The sequence below is a fragment of the Eschrichtius robustus genome, chromosome 12, assembly GCF_028021215.1.
Source record: "Eschrichtius robustus isolate mEscRob2 chromosome 12, mEscRob2.pri, whole genome shotgun sequence".
Taxonomy (NCBI): domain Eukaryota; kingdom Metazoa; phylum Chordata; class Mammalia; order Artiodactyla; family Eschrichtiidae; genus Eschrichtius; species Eschrichtius robustus.
Window position 1 is genome coordinate 55,225,825 of NC_090835.1, and position 25,854 is coordinate 55,251,678.

Genomic DNA, 25,854 nt, shown 5'->3' on the forward strand with positions numbered 1-25,854 from the left:
GGTGGAAACAGAGATCTGGCTGGTCCTCCTCATCCTCTCTGCTTTGGCACCATGTCTGTCGGGCAAGGGTTACATCCCTCCCTGTCTACAGCGCCTCTAGGAGGCCCCTCCTCCAAGGCTCTGGGTCTCACTGGGCTCTGGGCACGTGGCTTCACCTGCCGTCTGCTCTCAGGGGTAAAGGCTTCCCTCTGCTGCTCATCTCTGGGTATCTCAGCATCCCTTCATCAGTTCCCTTAACTCTGCCCACACTTCTGTAAATACTCCTCCATGCTAGCCTCTTCAGTTGGATCATTTGTGGTGAAACTATGTTTCTAGCCAGCACTTTGACGGCTACATCATAAAACTATCAATACCCAAGGAACAAAATGATCTCTGAGGCTGTGTATTTCAAGAAAAATGTAAGAAAAAATAAGTTTACTTACACTTAGTCTGGGAACTGCTTCTTTCAGACTACCTACCTACCCCCAGCTGACATCCTTGTCTGGATGCATCATAATCTAAATCTATCTTTTAACCATAGATTAATTGTGTTCAAAGGGAATTTGGTAAAGAAATGGAAAAACATTCAGTTCAAAAATTAAAACTGAGATAAAGAAGGAATCAATAAGTATAATATGTTCAGGTCTAGAAAAATCTCACCATTCAATGCAACTGGAACTCATTTGATCACTTTTAATCAATCTCTTTGAGCTGCAGCCATATTTCATTCATTACTAGATATTACTATCTATTACATCTCTCTTCTTTTTTCTATAATATATCAACCTGGCCTTTTTTCTGTTTCCCAAGTATGAGGAACTGGCCCCAGCTTAGCTCTCCTTCTCTCTTTTTCTCTGCTGGAACAGCTCTCTTCCCTCTCCAGGCCCACCAGGGAGTCTCATGCTGGTTTCTTCTTATCATGTGCATCTTGGTTTAAATGCTCTCTCCTCAGAGGGCTTTCCTGTCCTTTACCTCAAACCTCTCATTTTGTCACATTCTCTATAGCACCCCTATGCTTTATTTTGTTTTTATAGTACTTTAGTTATTTGATATTAATTGTTGATACTCCTTATTTACTGTTTTATGTTTGATGACATACTTACTGTGTCCCCAATCCAGTAGAACGCCAGTCAATGAAAGCAGATACTTTGTGTGTGTGTGTGTGTGTGTGTGTGTGTGTGTGCACATCTCTAATTATCAGATGTAGAATAATCACTGGCATATTAGTAGTGCCCACATATTTACTAGGTGAACTGAATGAATGCCTGGATTAATACATTTTACGGGACTTCCCTGGGGTGCAGTGGTTAAGAATCTGCCTATCAATGCAGAGGGCACGGGTTTGAACCCTGGTCCGGGAAGATCCCACATGCCATGGAGCAATTAAGCCCATGAGCCACAACTACTGAGCCTGCGCCCTAGAGCCCGCGAGCCATAACTACTGAAGCCCGGGCACCTAGAGGCCGTGCTCCGCAACAGAAGTCATCACAACGAGAAGCCCGCACACCACAAGAAGAGTAGCCCCCACTTGCCGTAACTAGAGAAAGCTTGCGCGCAGCAACAAAGACCCAACGCAGCCAAAAATAAATAAATAAATAAACAAATAAATAAATAAAATCAAGATGTCAATACTCTGTAATGACTTATATGGGAAAAGAATCTAAAAAAGAATAGATATATGTATATGTATAACTGATTCACTTTGCTGTACGCCTGAAACTAACACAACATTGTAAATCAACTATACTCCAATAAAAATTTTTAAAAAAATACATTTTACATATCAGGAAGGGAGGCTAAAAGAGTTTAAGTAACTAGTCCTAGAACACAGATAGGAAGAACAGAACTAAGATGAAAGCTAAGTTATTTCTGACCACAAAGCCATATTTATAACCACATGGATATAGATGGATGTTAGGTTTGTCCAATTCATAGAAAGCAGAGCACGTATGAAAGATATTAAATAAAAGAGGCTCACATGCGTCCTCCAAATGATATTTCGAAGTCTTTCTCTTTATTGGCTGGAAGCCAACAACCTACCTGAAATCCCCACAGCCTTCAGGACCCAAGAGTCCCTGTCATGGTTTGCACTTAGGGCAAGCACAGGGTAAAGAGATCTTACAGACCCTGAGCACAGGGAATGGCCTCTATTTCCAACTGCAAGGTAACAAAGTTCTCCAATTTCAGTTTCACAAGGATAAATAATATTCAGAACTCTCCTCCCATCCCACGGAGGGCTGACTTTGGAATAACGCCATTCCACTTTCAAAATAATAGAACAATAAACTGTATGTTTTTTCTCCTTTTCTAAGTTTTTATAAAAGCATGTATACAGAAAGATTGAAGGCCAGGAGATTTCAGAATAATAGATTATTCAATGCAATTTAATTCATTTGTTTGTTTGGTTGATAGGTTGGTTGGTTGGTTTGGGTTTTGAAAACCAGGGCTCCTAATGCACGGAAAAGAAAGTAGAGTGTTCTGCCTTCTCTAGCCATGACCGTGACTTTCTGATGTTAAAAGACAGAAAGACAAAGAGGCAACATAAAGAAACGATGAAGATAAACACATAAAACAAGAATAAAGATAAAGAAGCTACAGGGTGGACCAGGGGTTTTCTCTTTAGTGGATCACATCTGCTGGCAATTGAGAGAGGAATTAAAATTACTAAAAGGAATAACAGTCCACCTTCTTTTCAATCTCAGCAAACACAGTTGTAACCTGTTTCTGTGCAAACACAGCTGTAGTTTGGCGGTTACTAATCACTAAGTTTACATTTTAGAGATTTTCTTTGCTCACATTTGATTTCCTAGTTCCATGCATTTGAGACAGTAATGGCAAATGAATTGCTAAAACATCAAGGGAGAAATATTAACACAACATTTCTTAAAGATGGATTTAAGGTAGATAAGAATCGAAACACATTCCAAACAATATAATCACATTTAGATAGGCTTGATGGTCATTTTAAAGCATCATATAGTTGCCTACAAAGAAAGTATTGGCATTTGCCTTATAATTTTAAAAATTTCTATATTTTCTTTATGTTTATTCTGAATCCGAGTTCTCTATTTCGGGAGGTGGGAGAAGATAGGCAGCAAGAAATGTCAGGCAGTAGAAAGTAAAGAATAAAATTGTAATGATATTTAAAGTAATTAAAAGAAAATACAAAAATAATATTTTAATCTATTTATACTAATTTTTAATAATCAGGCTATTTGTCTTCCTATAACTGTGATTAAGTTTTTTACTTAGTGCAAAGAAAGAAGAACTGAAATGATTTATTTGGAAAACTTGCCCATTTGGTAGGGAGTGGCAGAACACTGCCCAGATGTTAAAAGTCATTGAAACAAAACTCCATGAGAATCAAATTAAGAGTACTAAAGAGAGGTGAAAAAAACTACAGAATACAAAGGTCTCTGTGATCAGCGGTCTCTCACGCCCTTTAGCTCACCAGGGGACAGTAAATGCATTGCTTAAAGAGGTTCTATGTTCCCAGATGTTGAAGCTGGAGTAATTGTGAACGCTTACCCTCATCCCTTCTCCACTTTGGGTCATTCTTTACCGGCCTCTCATAACACTCGTTCAATGTGAGTTTTGTTAGACAAACGGTCTTATGTTTCTGGGAATGGGAAATGGATAACGTGAACATGCAGTCCTGTCCCTCCAGACTCAGGCTGATTTATGTTCTGATCCTCACGCTGGAAGGCAAGGTAGTCTGTTGGCACCCGCGAGCTCTGCAGTAGTGGGTCTGACTGTCTGACTGTCAGCATTCCCACCATAAACTTTTGTTTTTCGGGGTTTATGACTTGGCTATAAAATGCTGCCTGCAGGGGGGTGGATGTTACAAAATTGTTTTATGTTCCAAGAGAGGAAAAAAATAATAATAAAATGAAAAGTCTGTAATTTCAGACACTATCTAGTGCTTCTGGAACGTTAAAAAGCCTGTAATTGTGCTGTCTCTGCACCCTACTGGCATTCAAATCAATGCTTTGAAGTTCAGTGGTTTAAATATAAAACGAAGATACCACCTTTACTGTGAAGAGGTGATTATCAAAGAAGATGAATATAGCTTACAAGTAAAATAATAATGGGGTTTTCTTTTGAGTCATAGGAATTTCAGGATCTCTTGCACATGAACCAAGAACCACACCTGGGATTTTGTCCCAAGATGGCAGTGCAGAAAGACCCTGAGCTCACCTCCTCTCACGAGCACACCAAAATTACAACTATTTATAGAACAGCTATCAATGAGAAAGACTAACTTACCGGAAAAGATCTTCCACAACTAAAGATATATCGTGATTTGTTTGGCTATATTCCTTGTGAGAACATGGGCTTATGTTCACCTATACCCGAACCTATAAGTGGGTTCTCCTGCTTATCTTCTGTGAGATATTGTACAGGATTTTAAACTTCTCTTGCCTTCATTTTTTCTATAATTGTAAAATGTGAATATAATAATATAACAAAAACAATAATAATTAACTCAAAAAGCCAAGAAGAAAAAAAAAGGAGGAACCACAATGAGACAGGTAGGAGGGGTAGAGTCATGGTATAGTCAAGACCCGTGCCCCCCAGCCCCCGCCAACCCCGGTGGGTGAATCACAAAGGGGAGGATAATTACAACTGTAGAGGTTCTCCCCAAGGAGCAAGGGGTCTGAAACCCACATCAGACTCCCCAGGCTGGAGGTCCTGCACTGGGAAGACAAGCCCCCAGAACGTTTGGCTTTGAAGGCCAGTGGGGCTCACTTTCAGGAGACCCAGAGGGCTGTCGGAAATAGAGACTCTACTCTTAAAGGAGGCACACAAAATTTCACACACTCCGTGAATGAGGGCAGAAGCAGTATTTTGAAAGGAGCCTGAGTCAGACCCACCTGCTAATCTTGGAGAGTCTCCTGGAGAGACAGGAGGCAACTGGGACTCCCCCTGGGGACAGAGATGTGGGCAGCACTCATTTCTGGGAGCTCGTTCTGCCATAATAACACTGGTACTGGAAAGTGCCATCGTGGAATCCTCCCTCTAGTTTATTAGCCTCAGGACCCAGCTCCATCCCCACCTACCAGTCTGTTGGCACCAGTACTGGGACAGGCAAGAATGTGGAGAAAAGGGAACTCTTGTACACTATTGTGAGCATGTGAATTAGTGCAGCCACTGTGGAAAAGAGAATGGAGAGTCCTCAAAAAACTAAAAAGAGAAATACCATGTGATCTAGCAATTCCACTAGTGTATATATCAGAAGAAAACGAAAACATTAATTCAAAAAGATACATGCACCCCAATGTTCATAGCAGCATTGTTTACAATAGCCAAGACATGGAAACAACCTATGTGTCTAGCAACAGATGAATGAATAAAGAAGTTGTGTATATATGTTGATTTTTTTTATATTACATTCATTCATTTATTTTTTTATTGAAGTATAGTTGATTTACAGTGTTGTACCAATCTCTGCTGTACAGCAAAGTGACTCAGTTTTACGTATATATATTGATACATTCGTTTTTTAATATTCTTTTCCATTATGGTTTATCCCAGGAGTTTGGATTATAAATTGTGTGTATGTATAATGGGTGGATCCTAATCGAATCTGACTGACGCCCTTTTAAGAAGAGATTAGGAGCAAACACAAAGGGCAGACCATGTGAAGATATGGGGAAAGAAGGCCATCTACAAGACACAGAGAGGAAACCAAACCTACTGCCACCTTGATCTTGGACTTCTAGCCTCTAGAATTGGGAGAAAATAAATGTCTGTCGTTTAAAGCCACCCAGTCTGTTGAATTCTGTTATGGCAGCCTGAGCAAACAAATATATCGATACTTTGTACCAAAAATCTTTTGTTTAAAAAACAAAACATAGATCTTCTTAGAAAATGTGTTCTCTTGATGAATTTGAAACATGTTCCTTTCTCAGCAGGAGCATAAATGAAGGAGAAACTAATTTGTTAGAGAGAGGTTTTGCGGGGCAGGAGGTGGGTGCTGAGACAAAGGCGTGTACACGCAGTGTGAAGTGGAGCATGGCAGGCATTTAGTGCCTCCTGCACTGGCTAGGCCTCCAATAGCAGGCTGTACAGTCTCCAAGAATGACTAAGTTGGCAAATTTCAGAGACCCAGGTGGTGCAATTAGCTCTGCCTTGACCATGACAATCAACAGTTAACAATGTTCTGAAAACTTGAATGCCTCATGCATACATTCAAGTCTGGGGAGATGTTTTTCATTCTGCTGACTTCTCTTCAAATCTTCAGACCTGTATCCTGCATAAGTCTCCCGGTCTAGTATGTGTAGAACATTGTGGGGAATAAAAATAATTTTAAGACATGGTCCATGACCTCAAGGAAGTCAAGTTAGAGATCAGTTAATCACTGCATTTTCATATCTTTCCAAGTGGGTTCCCAGAGGTTGGTTTGGGATGGTTTTTCCAATGATGGCAGGGTTCCCCATAGGGGGAAACACCTGCCTGCAAGGGGCTGCCTTCCAGATGACATTAACATCCATCCATTCATTCATGTTGAGTCGGCTCAAGACCTCAAGACGCATAAACACACCCAGCCGTGGGGACACAGCTTTTCCTTTTCTCCTTTGTTATTGAGCAGTTTCATTTTCCCTGTAGTTTCCTTAACTTTGTTTCTTCATGAAAGCACAGCAGGTACCACCATTTTAACTCCATTCCTGGCTGAGATCCTCTTTCATAAACATTCTCTTAAAGTTAAAAAGAAAACTACTCATCTTTTCCCAACAATGAGAAAAGTGCAATTTGTTCTTTTCTGTTTTGTTTAAAACATCAAAAACACACAGCCAGGGCCTCTTAAATGCAAATGCCCTCTTCACCTCCCCTTAGATTTCTGAGTTCCTTGCGACTACCCAACAGTTCCTGACCCAACAGTTCCTGTTTCTCGAAATCTTTCCTCTCTTCTCTCTTGCCCTGACTGAGAAATACTACCATCTTGCTCTTTAGAAATCAATGCTAAAACATGTGGATGTTTCGTTCACCCCATGGGATCTTTAGCTCTGGGGTGCTGGGCATTTACTATCCCTAGTAGAAACTGACGGCATCTGATTTTGTTGATCTACAGGCATAGAGAGGACTGGGAAGGGGTTATGCATACCATTACAACTTGAGACAGATATAAACATTCTATGTACAGATTTTAGCAAGAACAACATATTTCTAGTTACACTGGAATTCTCTGACTCAAAGCAAAGATACAGTCAGTTTGATAAGCTACTTTTCTTTGAATATTCTATATTCCAGCACTATTGTAGTGCTAGAAAGGGATGGAATTAAAGGGAATACAAGGAAAGAGCAGGTGTTTTACCTGGCAAAGCCAACGCCTCTGCTGACTCCATTAGCATCTCTTAGTATCCTTGTGGAAATGACATGTCCAAATGGTTTCAACATAGTCTCAAGCTCCTGTTCATCCATAGAAATGGGGAGATTTGAGATATATAGGTTTGTTGGGTCTTGCTCTTGTTGCTAAGGGAAAAAAGAAACACATGCACTAAGTTCTGAATATTGAGAAACATTGCACAAATTTATACATTTTGCTTACACTGCCGTCTAGATTCCAATCTCTAGCATGCTCTTGGAAGTTCTTTCAGTAAGGGTGGTATTTCTTTTCACTGAATTCCTTCTTTCCAGAATGCTTCTCATAGAAGCAATGTCATCAGTGAAAACCAAACTTTCTGTCTAGCCTTCCTTAGAAAAGTCTAATAAACTTTTATTGCAGTTGAACTAAGGTAAGTATGTATATTCTATGACCATAACTAGTGGTTCTATTACCACTCTAACTACTGTCACCACTAGTTACTAATGTTGCATTTAGTGAGTGTTGGTAACATGCTAGGCATTGCTTTAAACACTTGATACACATTATTTCATTCAATAGTCCCAGTACATATAATTGTTACTACTTTACAGTGGACAAAATTGATCCCTAACTTGGTCTAAGTTATACAGCTCTTAAGCGTCAAAGCCAGGGCTGAAACCTGGGGGTATCACCAAAGTCCATGGGCTCCCCTGTCTTGCTATAGTGCCTTCCACTGCACCAATGGGGAGAAAAGAAGTGTGGTCCTAGGACAGCATTTATCATCAGCCTCAGCATCAATGGGGAACTTTCTAGAAATGCAAATTCTTAGGCCCCACCTTGGAATCAGAAACTTGAGGGTGGGCCAAGTGATCTGTGTTTTGACAAGCCCTCCAGGTGAGTCTGATGACCGCTCAAGTTTGGCAATCACTGCTATAGACCACAGTTAAATATTTATATATGAATGAGACTATGAAGCAGAAGTGCTTAAATAAGCTTTCCTTAATAGAATGGGAAATCAAACAACAACTGCTAGCATTATTTCTCAGTGCATGAATATCTTCTATTTCACACAATGAATTAATAAGTTGGAACTTAGTTGTATGCATGTCTCAAAATAAAGCACAGACAAAAGCCTGACATGATTAATCATTAATATCAAAATAGATCCCATATTTAAATGAACTATTATATTTTAACCAACACAACAACTTTAACTTCAAGAAGAAACATGATTAAATTGGAAAAAGCAATTCTGAAGTCTATAGGAAATGACATTATGTAATAGTAAAATATCTTTTGTGAAGAGATGATATATTCTGTAGCAAATTTGAGGTTTTAAGCAAAACGAAAAATACAATAAACAAAATTCCAAATATTATTACAGATCAAGAAATAGTTTTGGCATGAAACTAAGCTCCATTACTTTTAACAGCTCTAAATATTCAGACAGGCCATAATATTTTTATTAAGCTTTGAGATGAATAAGATCTATTATTAGGTTCTTTTTGAAACATAGTTTAGTTTTCAAACTTTTTGATCACCACGAAAAACAGTGCAAATAAACAGGTAATCAATCAGGAAAAGACAACACAGTTTTAGTATTTGGGAATAGTGTATATGTAGAAACTGTACAACTGTAGTCTCTCTCTCTCTCTCTCTCACACACACACACACACAGACATACACACACACACACACACACACACAAACACCCCGCTAATTAATGGCATGATCCTAGAGAGAAAACAGAGATGATATTATTTTTTTCCTAAGTGGACATGATCCCCTGCCCAACTGCTAGGGTGATGAAAAAAGAAAAAAAAAACCTAAAAGAAAAGAAAAAGTGGTGTTTTAGATACATAATAACAAACCTATGTATATATGACTTTTGACTTTATATTATTTTACTACCCATCCTTTAATTTTAATCTTCACATCATCATTCCAAAGGTAGCTAAGCAAATATCATCATACTTATTGGATAATGAGGAAGTGGAGGCATGAAAAATTCATCATCTCACCGAGGACAATCTAATCATTAGTGACAGGGTTCAAATTAAATTTAGTCAGATTTTCTATCTTCCATCTCAGTGTATTTTTCCAGTAGCCCAATGTTTCCCAAGCTTCAATCATTTGCATATCATCTTAGAAAATTTGCCAGCCATGTACTATAATTTTATTTACTTAAAAGTTTTCTTTTTTATTAATTAATTGTTTTATTTATTTATTTATTTTGGCTATGTTGGGTCTGTTGCTGTGTGCAGGTTTTCTCTAGTTGCAGCGAGTGGGGGCTACTCTTCTTTGTGATGCGCGGGCTTCTCAATGCGGTGGCTTCTCTTGTTGTGGAGCATGGGCTCTAGGTGGGCGGGCTTCAGTAGTTGTGGTGTGTGGGCTCTAGAGCACAGGATCAGCAGTTGTGCTGAGTACATGGGCTTAGTTGCTCCATGGCATGTGGGATCTTCCTGGACCAGGGATCTAACTGTGTCCCCTGCATTGGCACACAGATTTTTAACCACTGTGCCACCAGGGAAGTCCTTAAAAGTTTGCTTTAAATCAAATTATCTTTGGGTTTAAGTAAATCCATTGTAAAAGATAACATTATGTTGCTACCATAGCTAAAAAGCCAGTATCACTTGGCATAAGTAGGTTACTATCAAAATTGGCAACAAATTCACGTGATTATATTATATTAGATACTGTTTGTTCGCAGAAGATTGTGATCCTGGTGGTTGACTCTCTCTTAGTTACAAATGAGATTCGTAATGAAGAGAGGTATTAAGCACACTAGGACCAGACAGAGTCTTTTTCCTGTGAAGAATCAGAATTGAGAAAGAGTTGAGAGAAGAAAAACTTTCCTATGATGTGATTTCTGGAGCTTATACCCTAGATCAACTCAAGTTCCTGTGGGAGTTCCTGCTTAACCCAGAGAGTGGGCTGCAGAACATGGCAGTCCCATGAATGGGTTGGCATTTGCCCAACATTCTGTATACCTTCATCCTTAATGAGGCTAAACAACCATAAGCAACCAATCTCACTAGTGAAGCATAGTGTACAGATCTAAGTAGCAGTACACCAGTGTATCCTGATTCAAATCCATTTCCAAATTCCGCAAGTACAGAATGCACTGCAACTTCTCAAAATGGTGTGTAATTAACATACGGAGCTTAATAAACAAGAGATTGCCCAGTAGCTATTTTCTGAATCCAAATTCAAACAGCAAGGCCAACTCCTTAATCTGTATTCACAGAGACAGTACAGAATTGGAGAGTGTCATTCCTTAATTTGTATTTACAGAAAGAATACAGCGTTTGGGCAGTGTTATTCATTAAGTAATTCTCTCCTTTGAAATACAATATAAGTCTTGAACATATTTGTTGATGACAATAGAATTTAATTTCTGCATAGAATGAACTTTAAAATAATATATGCATTTATATTTTTATTTTCAGTTTTATATTTACGTACCAGATTTACGTAAATAGATGGGCTCTTTCAAAAGGTTCTTTGGCACTATGAACCTAGAAGAATGTGCCTTTTAAATTTGCAGAAAAATAACTCATGTGATATCTGCAATCTAGAATCTTTTTTAAATCTTTTTTTTTTTTTTTAACTTAAATTTTCATGATCTTTTAGCTCCAGAATGGACCTAAAGGAGCATCTTGTCCAATCTGATGTTTAACAGATGGGAAAAACAAAAATGAAAACAAGCTAAAATAGTGCTTATGACTTACTCAAGGCCACTCAGCTAAATAGTAACAGGCTAGAAATAGAACACATATCCTTTCATACCAGGTCCAATGTTCTTCCCAGTCCTTAACACTGCCTTTCCTCCTAAACATCAATGAATAACAGATGGCAAACTGTGGTTCAAAGGAATATTTGTACATGCAAGAATAAATATCTCTGAATCCCTTATTTTATTCACTTTTGCTTATTCATGAAGTAGCTTTAGTTACAGAGGTAAGGCTACAAAAAAATAAGGATTCCTAGCCTTAGTCAGCATTTCACACATCATCAACTGAGTGAATACTCTGCAGTGTATGCTAGTCTGTAAAAGTATATGACTACAATTCATACATCTATTACATTTAATTGACCATCTCACCATAAGTAACTCCTCCATTTTGCTCTGTTTCTGTATCTTTTCATCTGTATGGGGATTTCTTGATTTATTACTTAGTTTTGTCAAAAGATTGTGAAAAAGTTAGAACAGTACCCTCTCCATCGTTAATGGGAGCAGAGACCTTGTCATTTTACGTAAGAATATAAAATTTTTTTTTTCCTGAAATGACTTCATTTTTCTCAGATTTTTAGTGTTAGGTTTATTGGTACTCATTTGCTTTATTACAGTTGAAGACAATGTCAGAACATTTCAAGGAAGCTTAGCAAATAAATACAAATGGAAGGCAAAATTATTGCTCATATATAGCTCATATATAGATCAAAGGTTATGTCTGGGGCTGTGTTTTTTGGATACACATTATGACTATTATATATGCATGATTCTGGAAAAGCTAACTACCTTTGAAGAAGATTTCAACACTCAATCTGACAACACTCATGCTTGATGAAATTATATTTAAATATTCAGGAAGTAGTTATTGGCATTAGGAATTTTAGAGCAATGTTTCTCAAGCCACCTGTGGTGGGGACCATTTTTATTTCCAATCTGTCACAAACCAATATTTGCAAAATATTTACATTTTTCAAAGTTGATAGAAAAAATTAAGAGACATACAAAATGCAAGTTGCAATTTTTTATTACTACATTGAACAAACCAAAATTACATTTGGATTAAATGTCATGCTAATGTGAACTTGTTATAAAAGGTTTTAAATGCTTACTCTCTATTTCTGTGTGTATTTCCTTGTGAACAAGTACCATTTGGTGGACCAAATTTTAACACTGTTTTAGGGGACTAGTTCCTATTTTTTTCCACGATAATATATTACACTATGGGTCTTTCTAAGTTATTAGTTTTTGCCTACTTTACATACTATCAAGTTTTTATTAAATCACAAAATTATGTGTAATCAATTTATAGTCACTTTTAACTGTTAGGTGGACAAAGCTGTCTCAAGATGAATTGTCCTGAGCAGTGGTGACAAAATATCCTGAAATATCCTGAAGATGTTTGAAACAACTCTAAAGCAACCTCATGACTATAATACTTTAAAAACAAATTGAAGGGGATGCTCATATAGACCGAAGATAATAATATTTCCTTACATGCAGCAGAGTTTTACAGTATTTAAGGTGTTTCAGGGACATTTATTTTATTTTGTATGGCCCTTTATCATAACTCTAGGCAGTAGATAGGGCAAGAGTTATTAACCCCCTCTCTACCAATGAGAAAATTGGTTCTAAGATCTTAAGAGGGATACAAAAATCCCATGGCGAGTAAGTGAATAAATGACATCGGAAGTGATATTTTTTGACTCTTGATCTAATACCCTTTCTACTACAGTATACCAACTCTGGGGATTGCCTATAAATACTGCTGGTCCATGGATATCACCAGTAGAAAGGAAAATCAATGGGGAAACAAAGGCACAGTTGTTTTTTAATGGGATAGCCTATTTTAAATGCTGTAGCAATTTAAAAATTAATAATAATAAAAATGAAATGTTTTACTTCTCCCCGAAAACAGAAGCAGAGAGTTAGAGCCTCCTGCATTAATAAGCTGCCCTAAAGGCATCGGAGGTTTTAGAATTAGTTGAACACTAACTTTGTACACAGATGTTCTTACTCTTCTAGTAACATCATCAGCATGCTTGTTGCATGGCTCTAGGAGTTACAGCCCCTCTAGGTGAGATCTGGAGGAAGCCGGCCATTCTGGACATACTTGCTTTAGTACCATACACGTGTGTGGTGATTAGTTTTATTTGCCACCTGGACTGAGCCACAGGATGCTCAGGATGCTGGTCAAGCATTATACTGGATCTACCTGTGAGAGTGTTTCCTGGATGACTTTAACATTTAAACTCACCCATTGACTGAGTAAAATAGATTGCCCTCTCTAATGTGAGTGGGCCTCATCCAGTCAGTTGAAGATCTGATAAAGGCTGACCTTCCCCTGAGTTAAACCTGACAGCCTTCAAGCTGGGGCATTGTTTCTTTCCTGCCTTTGGACTCAAACTGAAACACTGGTTCTTCTTTGGTCTCTAGTTTGCTGACCTCAGATCTTGGGACTTGTCAGCCTGCATAATCTGGCAGATTCCAGGAAATAAAGCTCTTCACACACACACACACACACACACACACACACACACACACACACCACACACACACCCCTTACTGGTTGTTTCTCTGGAGAACCCTAACTAATACAGTGTGTTAATTTTTTTTAAATCTGTTTTGCCATAAATATATATGGGCATATGCTCAGCTCTGACCTTCACAGTTGGACCTCTGTGTTCCCTAGCTACAAAGTCACGGCCTTGGACCGGGTAAAAAGAGAGAGCCAGAGCCTTCCCTTACGATGGGGGCTCTAGAAGCATTCATTTGAGGTAATGCATTAAAGACCATTAGAGGGAAAATAAAGAAAGACTGACAAGAAGCAGGCTTTCACCCTTAAATGGTGCCCAATAAATGTGTCCTCTGTCTTATTTGCTAAGCAATGAAGGGGGTTGCCCCCTGTTTTCAACTGTCTTCTCCCTCCGCTAACAGCGAGAAGGTGATTTCTCTTCCCCTGATTTCACATATTGATGGAGTCAGAGGAGAGCCTCTACCAGTTTTTCCTCCCATGGCACCAATAAGAACAATTTCCCTAAAATAAGAACCAATAAGAACAACTTCCCTAAGGAACACATGTTTTAAAAGAAGGATTTCATTGTTTCAGATTCCATGTAAGCACAGCACTGGCAACTGGCGTTCTCATCCGCAAGTTTAATCGGGGAGGGGTGGGGGGTAATTCTGTATAACACACTCAGCAAAGAAAGAGAAACTGTTTCTAGTGCTCAGGACAACCTGAACCCTGGGTTGTGTGTGTTATTCTTTAAGGCAGGGCTGGCTTAAAGCAGCGCTTGGGTTGAGATGAGCAGTGAAGTGTTATGAGCCCCTTGAGTCTCCATGACTGAATTAGAGTTACCTGTGGTCCTGGGCCAGGTGGCCAGGTGGGATCCTGGCTCTCCTTGACTTCTCCCTCCATATGACCTCATGAGCTCAGCCCAGTATCACCTGATGGGATGGTTTCTCCTGTGAGAAAATGCTAAATTAACATTTTACAATATTGAGATCTCTCTATAGTTTTATTGTAATGTACTGCTATAACACAAAGACATATGGTTTTGTACTCAGGGTCCTGATGGTCAAAAGTGCGAACAGGAAACAAAACCATAGAGAAACAAACTCAATATTGTAAACAAATCTCATCCCCTTTCCTCAGTCTCATTCACCTCTCCGAAGGGGCTCTCCCTGCCATGAGCTCTGGGATACAAAGTTGTCACTTGATTCGTTGACAATGACCACAATTCTCCCTCAAACAACTGGAATTCTGGAAACGGCATGAACATGGCCATACATTTGCTATGGCACCCTATTAACTTCTTCTGGAATAATCATCACAACACATACAAAGACAGAACAGATGCAAACCATTTCCATGTCTTCTGCCCAGAATATGACAGCATAGACTTGCTGAGGCTCACAGGCATATTGGGAACACACACAAATGTGTCACTGAGTGAGGTATAAAGATATTAGGGACAAAGAATTCCACTCAAGGGCAACCATTCCCATTGTGTTCTATGTCAATGATACACCAGAGCCCAGCACCAATGGTAACTCCTGGAGTTGTGCAACACAACTTGGGTGGCAAACACTATATCCCTTGAGAGTAGGGCAGCCTGATAAAATACAGAACATCCTGTTAAATTTGAATTTCTGTGTGAAACCACAAGAAATTTTTTAGTATAAGTGTAATAGCGAAGAACAAATCAGACTCCATATTGGATCTGTTTCTTTTACTTTGACCTTTGTATGCTATTGCTTTTGCTACAAGTTAAAAATGTTACCTGTAGCCTGATATATACAGGATAGTCCATTCTTAAGGTTCTGACCTTTAAAGGTATATCACTTTCCATTCATACAGAGATAAAAAGTTGCAGAACAGAGAATTACCTTGGTTTTATTGGAGGTTTACAGGAATATCATGACCAGATCAACGTGAACAGCAGCAAGAGCAAAGGATTCCGGCACCAAGAAGTTTGCAACAACCAACCACACCCCCTCCCCTTTTAGTATAAAAGAAGCCTGAATTCTAACTCAGGGATGGTTCTTTGGGACACAAGTGCACCGTCTTCTCAGTCCTCTGACTTTCCGAATAAAGTCACTATTCTTTGCTCCAACAACTCATCTCGATTTATTGGCCTGTCCTGAGGTGAGCAGTACAAGCTTGGACTTGGTAACAAAAGTATGTCCAAAATATTGCACAGGACATAGTCATACAAAAATATTCATTGCTACATAGGATTAGTATTATTATCAAGTCATATAACTTACTTGTTGTTATATAGGACTCATATTATTAGCACTGTATAGCACAATATTATCTAATATTTATTTTAAGCTTACTGTGTGCCACACACAAGGCTTTAAAATTATTTAAATTCATTATGGTTCTATTCCTTAAAACAGCCCTTGCGATAGATATGGTCAATGTCCTTATTTTACATGTGAGAAAGCTCAGGTTATAAGAAGATATGCAATCGTCCAAGGTCACACAGCTGTTAAATCCAATGAGAATTCAAATCCCGATCTATTTGATTCGGAGACCTGAGATTTCAACATAACACAGTGTGTTTAATGGGTGGCTCACAACTTTTTCTGGTAGGTCAAGGGGAAGCAGCCAACAGTGGCTGGATTCCTACAGGTGTTCAGCGTGTAAACCTACCTGGAAGCACAATTCACCTTTCGAAGAATGGAAATCCCTTCATCCTACTGAGGGAATGAGTTCGCAAAAGACCCAAAGTTAAGTTTTGTTTTCAAGGCTGGCACAATAAAAATTTCTCAAGTTGCTAAGAAAAACACACCTGGCTAGTTTTCCTCTAACCTCTGTTACATAAGGATACATTTAAAACGCATATGCTGCATATACAGAAAGTGAAAAATTACAGCTTTATATATGAAGTTGCATTGCTGTTCTGCTTAAACCCACTTTTATTCCTAAATTGTCCAATGTCAATTTCACAGGAAACTGGCTTTGTAAAACCATGCATATTTCACATGGAATAGAGAAAGAGGACACAGTCAGCTCTACACCAGCACCTTTTTTTTAGAAAACAAATTCAGCTATACATTTAAATCCTGTCAGTCTAAGTGAAGGATGGCATATCCTAGGTTTATTTAATCCTAGCCTTTCTGAAGAGAGCTGGAAAAGGCTGCAGAACATGTGGTGGCCTATGATCCTTAACATTAGCTTGGAGAAAATGTGTGTGTGTGTGTGTGTTTGTGTGTGTGTGTTTGAGTACCACCATGAAAACTGATCTATCAATGCAGGAATGAAGCAGGTGGGAGAAGGAAGACAACTGGACAACTGGGTGCTACCAGTTTGCTTCACTTCTTGCATTTCTGGTATTAACATCATGACCTTGGTAGAGAAATAGCAAACAAGAGGTGCACAGTAGGTTGTAGATGTTCAAATGAGATAAACCACTTTACCTTTGAAAAGCATAACTTCCATCACCAATGCCAGCTTTTATTTGGCATATGTATTAATTGCAGTTTTCTTAAAACTCACCAGTAGGAAAGAGAGAAGTCTTATTCTTAATGTGACTCAACATCGAGTTAAATGATGTCACCAGGACTTCCTGGAAGATTGATGAGAAAAGCAGGCATGCATCTCCATTTTCCCCCAGTTCTGTTTACAGGAGTCCTGGGCTCTTTGCCAGCCCACCTGAGCAACTGGGGGCCCACAGGGTCACAATACTGATCCCAGTCAAAGCCACTTGTGGATTTACATATCTTGACTCAAGCCACTATACTAAATGGATCATTCTCTTATTTTTCATACTATTGACCATTCATTCACTCACTCATCAAACATTTAATCCTCTAGTCTATACCAGCCACTGAGCTAAATCCTGACAACAGAGACATGATGGGCCATGATTCTCACCTGCCACAGAGAGTTTGGCCTCGTGGCTAGTTTACAACTAAGTTTCACCAATAAAAGCTATTTCTCATTAGCAAACACATTAGTGCAGGCAAGGATGTAGACATCTGCCTCCTATGCTCTTACTGTCCATAACTTGAAATTCTATTTTCTTCAGTGTGGTGATGAGACAGTCTAAATTATTTCCAAATGGTGTCTCAGCTATGTTATGAACACGAAAATTAATTCTTGAAATATATAACCCCTTAGGATATATTAAGCCTTAAGACAAACAAAATTTTCAATGTGGGTTCAACTATTTGTATATTTCAATTTTTAACAAAAAAAAACAACAACAAAAAACAAATTTATTTATAAACCTCCAGAAAATGTTGGGTAGGAATAATCTGTAAACAGATAGTGACATGGTGACTCTGGCATTTACCAGTTCTATGACATTAACTAGTTATCATTTCTCAGCAAATTTCCTGAACTGTAAAGGGGAAATAATACTAATTACTTCAGAGAGTTATTATGAGAATTCAATGACACAATATACTAAAAATTTAGTGGAGTTCCAGACACATAGGAGAAGCTCAGTAACTCATTATCTTTTCTATAATTATGAGTAATTATAGAAATAAAGAAATTTAGGACATTGCAGAAGGACAGTTACTAACTAAATGTAAGTCATGTTCATAAAAGAGCAATTATTGCTATTTATTTATTTATTTTTTTTAGATTTTTTAATGTGGACCTTTTTTTTTTTTTAATTTATTTATTATTATTTATGGGTGTGTTGGGTCTTCGTTTCTGTGCGAGGGCTTTCTCTAGTTGCGGCAAGCGGGGGCCACTCTTAATCGCGGTGCGCGGGCCTCTCATTATCGCGGCCTCTCTTGTTGCGGAGCACAGGCTCCAGACGCGCAGGCTCAGTAGTTGTGGCTCACGGGCCTAGTTGCTCTGCGGCATATGGGATCTTCCCAGCTCGAACTCGTGTCCCCTGCATTGGCAGGCAGATTCTCAACCGCTGCGCCACCAGGGAAGCCCAATGTGGACCATTTTTAAAGTCTTTATTGAATTTGTTACAATATTGCTTCTGTTTTATGTTTTTTTTTGTTTTTTTGGCCCCAAGGCATATGGGATCTTAGCTCCCTGACCAGGGATCGAACCTGCACCTCCTATATTGTATGGCTAAGTCTTAACCACTGGACTGCCAGGGAAGTCCCGATTATTGCTATTTAGAATCTGTCCCATTGCATTCCTCATAGGTGCAAAGTTACTAGATATTATATTAAATTACATGGAGGTGGACATATTAAACTGATGATAAGATCCTTAAAATGTGGCCATTGGATCAGCAGGAGAATCTAGAAATATATTGCAGGGGGGAAATCTAGAAATATATTGCAGAGCACTGTTCCTATCATTTATGAGCTAAAAAGATTAATGATTTATTACTAGGCTCATTAATCAAAACTGTGTTTTTTTTTTTTTTTTTTTAAGGTGCAATCCCATGGTTGAAGTCAATTAGCCCACCAAAGCTATAACACCAAAGAAGCTGCAATGTTATTCGGACTTCCCCAGGAGTATTTAGAGTATAAAATAAATGTTATTATTCAGAAGATACCAAATTGCTAAGCTTCTTAAATTCATACAATTGGGAACCTGCAGTACATTAACAGGCTGAAACTCATTAAGCGTCTTTTCCCCCAGCTTTAGAGTCACTGGCATTCTCAGCACAGTTAAGAACAATAACATGCTCCAGGCTTCCAAGGAGAAAGTGACTTGTGCTCCTCCAGCTCCACTTCAATGAATCACCGAGGCAGAACTGTCACCCACCCTTTGAGACAGTGGCTGCTTCTGCTGGATGACCCTAACACCTGAATAGGACTGCAAAGTTAGCTCATATGGTGCGTGGAAGAGAAGAGAAAAGAGTAGCAAGTTTATAGCCACCATTTATCTTTACCTTGTTAGAGCTCTATTTAAAACATTCCGGAATAAATATTCGAAATGTTAGGATTTAACCCATAAAATAAGAATCTATGAGACTCTTTTTTTAATTGAAGTACAGTTGATTTACAATGTTGTGTTAGTTTCAGGTGTAGAGCAAAGTGATTCAGATATATATAACAGTTAGGGTTAGGGTTAGGGATACACACACACACACACACACACACACACACACACACACATATATTCATTTTTAGATTCTTTTCCCATGTAGGTTATTACAGAGTATTGAGTAGAGGCCCCTGTGCTATACAGTAGGTCATTATTGATTATCTATATTATATATAGTAGTGTGTATCTGTTAATCCCAGACTCCCAATTTATCCCTCCCCCTTTCCCCTTTGGTAACCGTAAGTTTGTTTTCTTTGTCTGTGGGTCTATTTCTGTTTTGGATATAAGTTCGTTTGTATCATTTTTTTTTTAGATTCCACATATAAGCAGTATCGTATGATACTTATCTTTCTCTGACTGGCTTACTTCACTTAGTATGATCATCTCTAGGTCCATCCATGTTGCTGCAAATGGCATTATTTCATTCCTTTCTATGGCTGAGTAACACTCCATTGCTCCATTGCATATATGTACCACGTCTTCCTTATCCATTCATCCGTTGATGGACATTTTGGTTGCTTCCATGAGACTCTTCTTATGTAAGTGATTAACTAAATAAATGAGGTATCTTTAAAGTAGGATGCAAACTAAGACTGTGGAAGGAATGTTGGAATTACAAAATCACTACTTGGTAACAATAATAATAATAATTGACTTACGCAAGAACGATCAGTGTATGTCAAAACAAGTGAGTGAAAATTTGATGAGAACTAGGAACTGTACATAGTCTCAAAGAACTTTCCCCCAAAGGTTACTAATTACAAGAGGGAAATAGTAACTTTTCCATGGAGATACCTTGCTGACAACATCTTTTGATCAGAGTCGCATCACCAGCATGAAGCAGGTGGACATCAGGTCCTGCCCACCCCGCCCCCTGTGTGATGCACCAGAAGGACAGGACTGCTCTGTAGCCTCCCTTCCAACAGTGAAAAGTTGAACCCACTCATTGGAAAATATCAGACAGACCCAAGTTGAGGGACATTCAATGTACAATAATCGGCCTTTAATCTTCAAAAATGAAGAAATGATGAAGAAATACTGAAGAAGTGCCATAGGTTGAAGGACACTAAAGAGACGTAAAAAGTCCATGTAGGGACTGATGCTGGATTGAATCCTAGCTCCTGCCCTGATAAAATGCTTGCTTATTATAAAGGACATTAGTGGGACGTTAGATTAGACATTTTTAGTGTATTGAGGTTAATTTTCTGATTTTGATCATTTTACTGTGTATGAATGTTCTTGTTATTAGGAAGTACAACTGAAGTATTTAAGGATAACAGGACATCAAATCTGTAACTTTGTCTCAAATATTTTAGAATAATAATATTATTATGTATATATTTATAGAGAAAATGATAGAGCAAATGTGGAAAATGTTTAATATGTGGAAAATCTGGGTGGAAGGTGTTATGCGACTTCTGCAAATTTTATTTTTGGTAACTTTGAAATTATTTGAAAATGAAAGTTAAGCAGCTGTAAAAATAAAATAAACAAGCTATTAATCTTGATAGCTAAAATCCGAAAAAATAAATATCTATCATAAGTACTTCACTTTACAAAAGAAATATAAGACAGTATACATTCTTTGTCTTGCATTCAAACTGCACTCCCTGAAGATAAAAGGACAAAAAACGTGGCATTCAGCATTTGTTTCCCCTAATACAATGTGATTCTTATAATTAACAACACCCTGTACAGTGCCCATCTGTTTGGCTCACATGTATACTCCTAGCTCCTGGTCTCCAAGAAAAGGATTTTGTAAAATGTTTGCCTAGGTGATTGAACAGAGAGAATGAAGATGGAGATTCAAACTGGATCTCAAGAATCTAAAAACAATAGAGCATAAAAGAAGAGCTAGATAAAATCTCTTTCAAGGCAGACATAATTCTTTGTCAACACCACCATCTCTCCATGACCCTGGTAGATTTCCTCCCCATAGTGTAGCCCACATATGCACCATCAGGACCCTTTCCTCATTCGCAGAGTCGATGCTGTTGAGAGTTTGTAACATCAGACACAGCATGGGACAAGGCAGTGGTCACTGTAGATGAGTAATGCATGGATCACTGATTCTGAAACGAGGCAATGTTGCCCGTCAGGAGACATCTGGCAATATCTGGAAACATTTTTAGTTGCCACAACTGCAGTGAGGAAGCTGATATTGGTATCCCATCACACAGAGGAAAGCCCTCCGCAACAAAGAATGGTCTGTGAAAGACAGTATCTGTCATGCCAAACTTGAGATACCCTGGTATCAACCCCTTTAAAGTGGAAAAAACAATTATATATATATGTGTGTGTGTGTGTGTGTGTGTGTGTGTGTGTGTGTGTGTGTGTGTGGTGTAAAAATACTGTTATTACATATCTATCACTATGTATCATTATATGGTTTATATAAATATACCTAATAGACTCCCAGTGTTGATTTGGTTATATTTATTAAGGAGAACTTAAGTATGTGCAAACATTTAATCAATGAGGTATATTGATATACCTCTGTTTATAGCTCCAATACAACTAGTAAATCAAGTGCACTTTAAAATTGCATAAAAGCAAAGTTGCATAACCACTACAATTAAAACATTAATGTGATACCATGGAGGATGTCATGTTGCCAAATCTAACTTGCCACTTGCCACATGAACATGCTACTGACTGCAGCAGGTATTTTTGAAGTTCATGGGCTGTTATTTTTGCCATGCGACATTCTGATTCTCCCGTCAATTTCTCTATTTGAATTGCTATGAAACCTTCATCTGAGCACAGCTTGCTAGGCTAACTGCTTTCATTTGGCCTAAAAGCATCATTTACTTGTTACGTCTGCCTTGTTTTCTCCTCATTAGCCCCAGACAGTGACAGTAGGTCTCCTTGGCACCATGCGATTATAGACACAAACACAGACACAGGCAGTGACATCAGCTGGTCAACCAGATGACCTCAAATATGCTTTCATAATCATTTCAAAGATTATCATAGAATGGAAAGTCCCAAATTTATAAATTCTCATAGGAAAGTCATGAAGACCTAAAAATATTTCCACAAACTCCAGTGAGAAAGATGCCAATATAATGAAACACCACCAGGGATTTCCAAGGCTGATCTAGTTTCAAATCCAGAAGCAGTTACATATTATATTACATATAAGTTTATGTGTATACACACACACACACACACACACATGCACATGCAAACACACACACTCTGTAATTCTGGACTAGTGAGTTCACTTCCTTGATTGTCTCCTCGCCATTTAAAAGAAGGATACTGCTATCACAGGCTATCACAGTAAGGATTAAATGACACTTCATAGAGGTCAATATCTGTATCTTTTCCCCACCTAAGCTGCTGTACACATTCACTTGGTGCCTGCCTCTGTTTTCTTCTTAAGTAAATGAGAAACAAAATAAAATAAAGCACTTGAGGGAACAGGTAACTGGATGAATTTCAGAAGCTTACATTAAAGAATACACTAAATCAAAATGTGTCTATTTACAGGTAATGGCATTTCACTTATTAGCTATTCAGTGAAAACTGCCTGCTTTAGCATAGAGGAAATCAGAAATCAAAGAAGACAGGTAGGAAGGGCAAGGAGGACAGAAATCAAGGCTTTCTTTGATTTTTTTTTTCTTTCCCTCACTGTCTCCTTATGAACCTTTAAAAGAGTGGCAGATTAAGACTTACAGTAGTTAAATAGATTAAGATTTACATAGAGAAAGGATTGGTGCATATCAGATTAACTGAAAAAAAAAATTACAAAATTCATAGAATTCAAAACATTTTCCAGGCAGGCAGAAAGGCCAAGTTCCTCAGCAGGAAAGCACTTCCTGTGCACAAGGAAAAGGGCCAGTGTGGCTGGGACACAGTGAGCCGGGAGACAGGGGCAGGAAATCACGCTGGAAAGGTAGGCAGGGCCCAGACCCCTGAGGGCACTGTAGCCCTGCTGGGTCTATGCATTGGGAACCAGGATTTTGTTCTTTTTTAAAAAGTTACTTTATATTATAGTTGATTTACAATGTTGTGTTAGTTTCTGCTGTGCAGCAAAGTGATTCAGTTAAACGTATACATATATCCACGCTTTTTTAGATTTTATTCCCATGTAGGTTATTACAGAATATTGAGTAGAATTAGGATTTTGTTCTTAATATGCAATGGGAAGGAACTGAAGTGTTCAAGTGGGGAAAAACATGATCTGATTTGTTGAGAAAATCAATTTGTTTCTAAGAGAATGGGGAGCTAAGACATAGGGGAGGATTCCCATAGGCTGGGAAGCTTGTGCAGTAGATCATGAGAGTGATGGAGATGACAGAGGAGGTGGTGGAGAAAAGTGGACTTTAAAAAACTCGTTTTTCAGGTACATTCTACATACTTCCTCAAGGCTGGGAGATGAGGAATTTGAGAAGGGATTCAAGGATTATGTCAGGGTTTTGATTTGCATCTTCACCCACACAGTTACTAGTTATTGTAACAGAAGACATGGAGGACCAAATTTGAAGGGAAAAATCTAAAACTCTCTTTTGGATCCTTTAAGTTGATTTATCCATAAGACATTCAGGTTTGTGATCTGATAAGAGTAGCGATGATGTGTAAATGTAAACACTCAGGAACCCTGGAATATTCCAAATCCAGTATTATAGGCCATCTTGGCCGAACACATTTATAGAGCTGAGCGGACCAGAAGCCTGTTCTCTTTGCAAGCAAAGGAATGCACCCATTGGACCATAAATTCTACCCCAGAACCAAGGCACCTGCATGATAACCGTGTCCAAAGCAAGTTCACAGCGGGAAATTAGAGTCTCCCTTCTCCTAGTTCAATACGTCTATCCTTATGCAAATTCTCCAGGCTCTTGTAAGAGGTACCTTTACAATGTACAAGTTCCCTTCAAGTTACCTCGTTGTAAAACCTTGAACTCAAAGCATGGTTTGTGGATCAGTATCACTCAGGAACTTATTATAAACGGAGCATCTCAAGCCCCACCCCAAACCTGCTAAATCAGATGTGTATTTGGACAAGATCCCCAGGTAATTCATGTGTACAGAAGAATTTGAGATGCACTGTTTTAGAAGTTAAATCACTCCTGGTTTTAGGGAGGATTATTTGGCACACCTCTAGGTTCACAAGGTAAAATGAGGGCAAAAACCGGCATTGTTCTCACTCAAGTGATTAGCTGGCCCGCATTCAGTGAGAAATGCTGCCATTAAAAACAAAAGGTATGAACCACTCTCCGTATCTTGTAATAACCTATAATGGAAAAGAATCTGAAAAAATTATATATATATATATATATATGAATAACTGAATCACTTTGCTGCACACTTGAAACTAACACAACATTGTCAATTAACTATACTTCAATATAAATAAATAACAAAAAAAAACAAAAACAAAGGGTATGTAAACATGTGTGCATGTGCTGACTTGGGGATGTATCCAAGATCCATTGCTGAATTTTTTAAAAGCTAGTTGAAGAACAACATGCAGGACAGGGTTGGAGATGGTGCTCGGTGCTGGCAGTGCACACAGAATCCTCGGCCCGTCTAATTAGCACACGACCGCGGTAGACACTCACAGGCACCACGGCCAGTCCCATGTAAGGTGCGTGCAGGGTTTCTCTGCTCTGCCTTTTCCAGATCTGCAGAAGGATGCTCGTCCGGGCACAGGCGCAAGCCAAGCTGCAGGGGAGTTTACACCCTGGGGGCAAACGTCAGACAATGGGGTATGGACACTGACAATAAATGCTATAGCCCCCTCATCTGATGTGCATTGTGCTTGGTTCCTGGGAGGTTTCCTAGCAAACGTGAGCTCCGACCGCCCACAGCCCAAATCTGCCTGTTAGAACATCCTTGTTGGACTTTCCTCCTGTCTCTATCTCATTTTCCCCACTCCTTAACTGCTGTTTTCCAGGATCACTTCCCAAATAAACTAAATACACTCAAATTCTTGCCTCAGGGTCTGCTTTGGGGGGGAAGAAAACTAATGCTATTTTTTAAAGTGTATGTAATACAGATAAGTGAAATACACAAGGATGTAGACTTGAATGCGTGTATGTGCATGGACAAAGATAAGGTTTATATACAAAAATGATAATGTGTGACTCTGGGGCAGATGTTCATGAGAATTTTATCCCAGATATTTCTGTATTATCATTATTATTATTTTACATTGAATGTTATTTTTTTAACTAAAGGAAAAAATTTTTTTAATCAGAAAAGGAGATCTTTTTTTAAAAAATTGAAGTATAGTTATTAACAATGTTGTATTAGTTTCTGGTGTACAGCAAAGTGAACATATATATATGCTTGTTATATATATATATTTGTTTTCTATGTCTGTGAGTCTATTCCTGTTTTGTAAAT

The 25,854-nt window shown here is 38.5% G+C and overlaps 1 protein-coding gene across 10 annotated transcripts in view; it reads right to left on the reverse strand.

Moving 5' to 3' along the window:
* The window catches only part of RBMS3 (RNA binding motif single stranded interacting protein 3), a 705,499-nt gene that overhangs the window by 221,158 nt on the left and 458,487 nt on the right, over positions 1–25,854 (reverse strand). For all 10 annotated transcript variants that reach the window (XM_068558019.1, XM_068558022.1, XM_068558021.1 and 7 more), the window contains exon 5: positions 7,295–7,452. In XM_068558019.1, the coding sequence (XP_068414120.1) occupies positions 7,295–7,452 (158 nt within the window). The remainder of the gene's footprint in view (positions 1–7,294; positions 7,453–25,854) is intronic.